This window comes from Carassius gibelio, chromosome B10 (assembly GCF_023724105.1).
Source record: "Carassius gibelio isolate Cgi1373 ecotype wild population from Czech Republic chromosome B10, carGib1.2-hapl.c, whole genome shotgun sequence".
Lineage (NCBI taxonomy): Eukaryota > Metazoa > Chordata > Actinopteri > Cypriniformes > Cyprinidae > Carassius > Carassius gibelio.
The window spans coordinates 14,674,423-14,681,453 of record NC_068405.1 but is presented as its reverse complement, the minus strand read 5'-3'; the positions used below and the strand labels follow the sequence as shown (position 1 = coordinate 14,681,453).

General features: G+C 35.8%; 1 protein-coding gene across 1 annotated transcript in view; it reads right to left on the bottom strand.

Annotated features, from left to right (window-relative positions):
- Nucleotides 1-3,262: 3,262 nt before the first annotated feature.
- LOC127966106 (histone-lysine N-methyltransferase SETMAR-like) overlaps nt 3,263-7,031 on the bottom strand; it is a 7,576-nt gene continuing 3,807 nt past the window's right edge. Inside the window, exon 6 of the mRNA XM_052566946.1 lies at nt 3,263-3,320. Within this exon, the coding sequence (XP_052422906.1) occupies nt 3,263-3,320 (58 nt within the window). The remainder of the gene's footprint in view (nt 3,321-7,031) is intronic.

Here is a 7,031-nt window from a genome sequence, read left to right as displayed (position 1 = left end):
GATTTTGCACAAACCCGATTCCAAAAAAGTTGGGACACTGTACAAATTGTGAATATATAAAAAATATATAACAACTACTAAATGTATACTAGTGATATTTTGTTATACTGTAAATAGTTATTTGATTAAAAAAGTATACATAATTTATGTGTGGTAACTCATTCAGAGATTATCCAGTAGATTAGGATTGACAGTTTTGACCAGGTTTAATACGATTCATATTTATATTATAAATTAATAATGAATAACAAACATGTACAGTAAATGCAAATTTGTCTTCATTTTGAACCTCAAAAAAGCACAGAGATTGCTGCCATTGCCTTTGCAGCATCTCTTTCCGAGTCGTTTTTTTCCTTTGTTTCACTTGAAAGGTCTAAACTTTTTTTTTTTTGCCTGTCGTTTTGTTCTGTTTGCTCTCCCCATGTAATTTCTTACAGGCTTGTTTGTATTTAGCTGACGCTCAAGCAGTGGGTGAACGCTTTGTGCCTCACCCATAATTACAGTGTTTCAGTGCCCTGCTGCTTGGCTCTGTGGGAGGGTGAGCTTCTCTTACTGTAGGCACTGCCACGGAACTCTCTATATTTCTGCATAGATAGAGACGGATACTACATCTGTCTAATAATTGTATAATTGTGTGTTCTGCTACATATTTGCTACATCAACTAGCAATTTCTCTTTCGTAATTGCAAGATACTGTAATCTAATATAGTATTAGCTAAATGGCATGTGCATGTTCAAAAGTTTGGGGTTAACAAATTTTTTTTTTTTTTAAAGCATGCATTAAATTGATCAAAACAGAGAGTTAATATCACATGAATAAATTCAATTTTAAAAAATATCAAAATAGAAAACAGTTATTCTAAATTGTAATAACATTTAATTTTTTCTGCATTTTAGATCAAATAAATGCAGATGCTTAAAAAAATAATATATATAAAAAATGCATACACTGACCATATATCAATTTTTTTCCTTTTGTATTCAAGAAAGAAATTCATACAGGTTTGGAACGGCATGAGGGTAAAGAGTAAATAATGAGAGAACTTCCATTTTTGGATGAAGTATCCCTTAACCATTTTGCCCATATTTTATTTATGCAGCTCATATTTCGATGCCAGCAAACTCACCATAAAAACCAGCACCGTATCACATTGCCAGCATATGTGGAGGGTCCCGTTCCTTCCTTCTGTCTCCCATCTCCCTCTAACCACAGCGCTGTTACAAATTGACAGGCTATTTATTTTCAATCTCAAATATAGATCAGAACGCTACATTTCAAACCACAGGCCTGGTCCTCCATAGGGCTGTCTGTCTCTTTCACTCAAACCCAATCTGAGGCATCTCAAGGCCAGTCCACCTCTGTCGTTCTGCCCCAGGAGGGGTGAGTCTCACATGGAGCTCAGGTCAGTCCAGACACAGCTGCTTCATCTCCTCTGACAGGCAACATTGTGCTGCCGATCTGATCTTTTTTATAGCATGGAGAAGAAATCTATCCCATTTCGAGGGCATTTTTTCCTGATGTGGTTTTATATTTATAGAAGACTAAATTATTTTTATATGCTGTATATGAAGATAGAAATGTAAAATTTGAATCAATGCAGAAGTGCAGAATGGAAAGGGAAATAGAAGGAAATTCTGTGGTGTTTATTTTTAGAAATCAATACCACTTTCAAATGAGGCTAATTTACTCTGCAGTGCTGATTATGTATTTAGATCTGAAATATTATGATTCACAGCACCCTTTTCATGCACAACTGTCATGAAAAGGTTAGTGTGTCAATCAATAAATATTTAATTCTTGTCCTGTCTGTAGGAGCCTTCATGTTAGTGTACGTGCCATGATTACCTGCTGCATCCACACAGTTCAATTCGTGCTCAGCTGCAGGCCTTTTCATTGTCTATTGATTTCTGCTTAACTGTAGCAGTGGGGGACTGCAGTACAATCCTCAGGTCATGTGAGCATTAAAGGCTTCTGCGATTTCCCCTCGCAAATGTGTACTTGGATTTAAAAAATATTTACATTTTGATTTATTTCAAAATTAACACTAATTTTTAGAACGTCTAATTTTTATTCTGAATAAAAAAAACTCTGCGTTTGGTATCATATTTATGGAAAATATTAGAATTCTATATTCTATTAAAATTCTATATTCTATACAATTTTGTCTAAACATGAAAAATAAAAATAAAATCAATTTTACAAAGCATTGAATTAAGCTCAAGATTCAATTAAACAGTAGTGTTATATTATTATTCATGCTTTTAACAATTAACTTTGTGCATTAGATGATAGAAAAGATGATCTTACTGTAAAAAGAGAGAAAATTAGCATTAAATTAAAGTCATTAAGTTTGAGATTTGATTGCTTGAGTCAAATATTATAGTTGAATTTCATGAGAGGTTCACATCCTCTATCTAATTATAATTATAATAATATGTGTTATAGATCCGCATCTTTTTGGTTCTCATTTACTTTATACAGACAAAAACATTTAAACATCCTTCAAAATATTTTCTGTTGTGTTCCACATGAAAGAAAATCATGCGGGTTGAGAACAACATTGATGTCAGATTTTTCCTTTTAGACGCACTATGGCTAACTTTAACCTTTTAAAAGCGTGAAAGAAAATGTTGCTTTGCAAGACAAATTTGTTTTCTTTACTGATTCATCATCGTTGCTTGAAGAACATACTATAATGATATTGTATTTTATCATTTTTTCATTGCTTAGGCATGTTGGCCAAAAATTTCCCTTTTGTCATAAACTTTTGGATCAGTTCAATCCATGACATTCTCTTCCTCCCATCTGCATAGATCTAATGTGTATGACATTTGAAACTATGTAAAGTCTGTTTTACCTAAGTGATTACAGAGGAATTCTACTAGATTAATGTCTTGACTTTAGTTCCAGCACTAATTACTGTACATGATGATGAATAGTCAGGTTTTAGTGAAGCGGCTGACTGTATACAGACAAGATAAGGGCTTCGCCTCCTATAAAAGCATGATCGCGTTGCAAAAATCCTCCCTAAACATATTTCTGATGGCCTTCAAGGACCCCTGCCATCTCACTCCCACGCTCTGATTTGTAAAAACCTGAAAAAACAGCAGGTGTTATTAAAGTTGATTATGAAAGAACGTAAGTGCTTGTGTGGCAGATTGTTTAAAAAATCATTTTCAACCTTCTTTTAAAAAACCCACTCTGGCTTTTCGTGTTTGGGGATGGTTAACCTCACCGAAACCTCTTCAACAGCTGTCCGATTCACTTCCTACATCGGATGAACTCCAAGGATGTGTCAGCCTCTGTATAAAGATCGTCTCTGAGTGGAACAGAGGAGTCACCAGCTTTGATATCTGATATATTGCACAGCAGGAGAATTTGTCCCCTGCTCTTAAGTTACAGACATTTCGCTTTAGATTTTACTCTCGCTGGTGTGTTGAACAAATGTGACGGGGAGAGAAATGATAAATGATGAGATATGCTTCCCTCTGCCTCGCTAAACTAAAAGTCATCAATGCATAAAACGGAAATGTTTAGCTTGTGTTCAACATGTGGACTAGACTCATATGGCACACATACTTTGTATAAAAAAAGAAAAACAACACTGCTAAGATCACTTTTTATACATGTTTCTGGGACATTTCATATGGTCAGAAAATGAAAAGCATGGAAATAAAATCAATCTTGCTTAACGGGGAAATTTTGAGAATGGAATGTTGGGAGAATGTTGACAGAAACCAACTAAATTATGAAATTATGTTAGGGATTAGGGATTTGTCAAAGGAGTATTACTTTTTCATGCTTTAATGTATCAAATAATTGTATACTGTAATATGACAGTATGAAACTCAACAATGAAGTAAAATATATAAAAAAAACTTTTTTAATGACCAAATCAATGTCCCCTTGACTATGATATTGCGGTAAAAGAAAACCAACTACATGATTTCTAGATTTAAATTTAAATTACATTTAATTCAATGTTATTGGAATGCCCTCACCATTACATGTTTGTGTTTGGGTCCTGCTTCTTGCATTTCCTATAAACAAGTCTTATCTTATTTATCTTGGTTACATTAAGCCACTGGCAGCGAAGGGCACATGGAGGAAGAGCTCGGTGGGTTAACTTTGTGGATATTTAGTTTCCTGATGTTTATAGTAGCCAGGCCAGGCTCACTATAAAATCACCACTCAAACCACACATCCATCTAATTTTGGATGAGTATGGGTGGATCTCACAAAGACACAGATTGGGTGATGCTTTCATGTATGCCTTTCCTCTGTATGATGTGTTTTCATTAACTGACAATCAGTCCTGTGGCCTAAAGAGTCGTCTCACTAGTGCAAACCAAACATTGCGCCCTGCTCAGAAAATCCCTGCACCACAGCCAGGCACTGGAGATGCTTCCTGCTCTGCCGGAGCGACCGGAGCCACATCATCAATGCCAGCTTGCTGTTTTGGTACTGTGGGGTTGGACCGAGAAAAACTCAGTTCAACTTAGTCAAAGTGTTATGCATGGTTCCTGATACGGTTCCCAAAGTGGAAAACTAGCAGCCACACCCTGAAGTGAACCAAACAACTCAGCACAGCATCATGGGAACCAGCCCAGTGCAGACGGTCACACTTCCGGAAGGCCTTCCCCAACTTCCCAATAACACTCACACTGATGTTAATAACTTTTACCCATTTCCTGGTGTCAGAGGAGCGAGATGTTCTCTCTTATAACACACTTCCTCTTTTCCAAGATGCCCAAATCTCCCCCCTCCTTTGTTGCCTCCTGCCTCTGTCTGTGGTTTCCTTCCAGTAGTGCAATATTAACAAGCTCAGCATTTCCCTTGATGCACCTGGAGCTGAACTGTTTTACTGACACGCTCTGCAGGATGGGTTTATAATAATAAAAGGAGACTTTCACAGGTGGCGCTCGCTTTGGGCCATCCAGTCAGCCAAATCTTTGTGTTTTGATGTATTTATTAGGGTTCGTGTGAATATTTCTTGCCAGCAAGGTTGGAGCACTCAATCACAGGAGTGTATTAAGGACAGAAGGGGTTTTCATCTCACCATCTCCCTCTGTTTGATGTTTATCGGACAGCTGTGAGTGAGCACACCCTAACTTCCTTCCAGATCCCTCTCTGGGTTTTGGCAGATCATTCTAATAGGAAAGAGAATAAATATTGACACTTGCTGTGAATTCCTTGGCTTCCCTAACTGATGTAATGTTAACATTATAGGAATAACATACGATTCATTACCAGAGTTTTTCTTTATTTTGGCATAATTATTCAGTGCTGGATTCAATGATTCTGTTGTATTGGCTTTAGTATTATTTACAGTGATTGTAAAGGAAATGTATTCTGAAATTATCAAGCTATCATTTTTCCAGAATGATTATGTTTACTATTTTAAATCATAATAGATTTTCATTATCAGTACACATTACATCAATCTCTCACAGGATATTATGCTATTTAGAATTAAACTGAGAATGTTTTGTACATCAATTTCAAATCAAATCTGAATAAAAATAGCAAACAGCATTCATTATAGTGATTTTGAATTGAAAACGTAATCCAAAACATTTTATAACTAGAAAAGGAAGGTTTTTACATCTGTTTGAATGTTTTTTTTAATGTTGAATGTTAGTATGATATATTTTATATATGTCATCATATTTAAAATATTAACTTTTGTGGACCAGGATGGAAGAACACTTTCAAGTGTTTCCCATTTCAAAGAATGCAAATGTTTTTAAAACACAATCTCATCTGTCCCAGAACACACACCCACAAAAAAGCAACGATTTATCTCATCAGGAACACAATACGCTTACAAAAACTGTAAAAGAGTGTACTATCAAAGCCCCACTCAAATATTAAAATATAACAATATGTGATGTTCCTACTTGCACCAATTTCTTGGCAACACTAAATGCAAAAAGTGTCAAATCTTTTTAACAAGTCTTAAACTGACAAGGGACCAGTGTGCGTTCAGCAGTGTTTCTCTGCCAAATGGCAAATTAAAGAAAAGAGGAAGAGAAGAGGAAGATAAGAGGTAGAGAAGAGGGTGGACTTTGAGTTAAGAAAGAAGATAAACTCAACACTAGACAACAATAGCTGAATATTTGTACATGTTGGAAAGGAAAGCACTGGAAAAGGAAATCCAAAAGATGAAGTGTTTCTTGATTATTTTCCTAAATAGCATTGCATTGTTTAATATTTGTTGGCAATTTTTTTTTCCGTCTATATTCCCATATATTTCCTATATTACTATATTTCCATTCTTTCCTTGCACTGACCTCAAAATAAGTCTCACAGTAAAATCTGTCAATTAGAAGTCAAGACTTCACAGTTTACTGACTTTCCTCAGCCTTTTTTTTTTTTTGGTGTGTGCAGTCTTCCAAAATATTTTCAGCTGATATTTTTAGTATGTCAGCGTGAGTGCGTAACCCAGGAGCGGTCAGCTTCTGATGTGTGCAAGGCCTTCCGCCATATTTAGAGTGAAAACACCATGCAGTGTTTTACCAGATCATCGCACACTATCCCCACTGCAAATTAGAGCCTGTGCTGTTCCCCAGCTCTCTTTCTTCAGTGATGTTAAATGAAAACAGACCGATGTGGCCAATCCCTATACAAACACACAGTGCACATACTGTACAAAGTCATGCACGCACACAAATGAAGTCTCATGATTGCGTATACAGAAGCAAAACCCATCATGCCTCCGTAATGAGTTAAATCTTTTAGATTTCTGGTTAAATATGATTTCTGTTGTGGGATGTGGATGCAGTTTCTTTTATATTAGAGATTTGGAGTGATGCCAAGCCATGAGAGTTGCTGTGAAATTAACTTATGTACATTTTCCAAAAAGCAATGGTGCACAGCCACCCACTCTGGAGTGTTAATCAATTTTAATGCTTGGTTGCAGAAAGTGATATGTTTTTTATGTAAAATAAGTATTTACCTTAGAGGAATATGAATCATTGATTGAACATACTATGCAGTAGTTTGATTCCTAATTGAGGAACAAAGGATC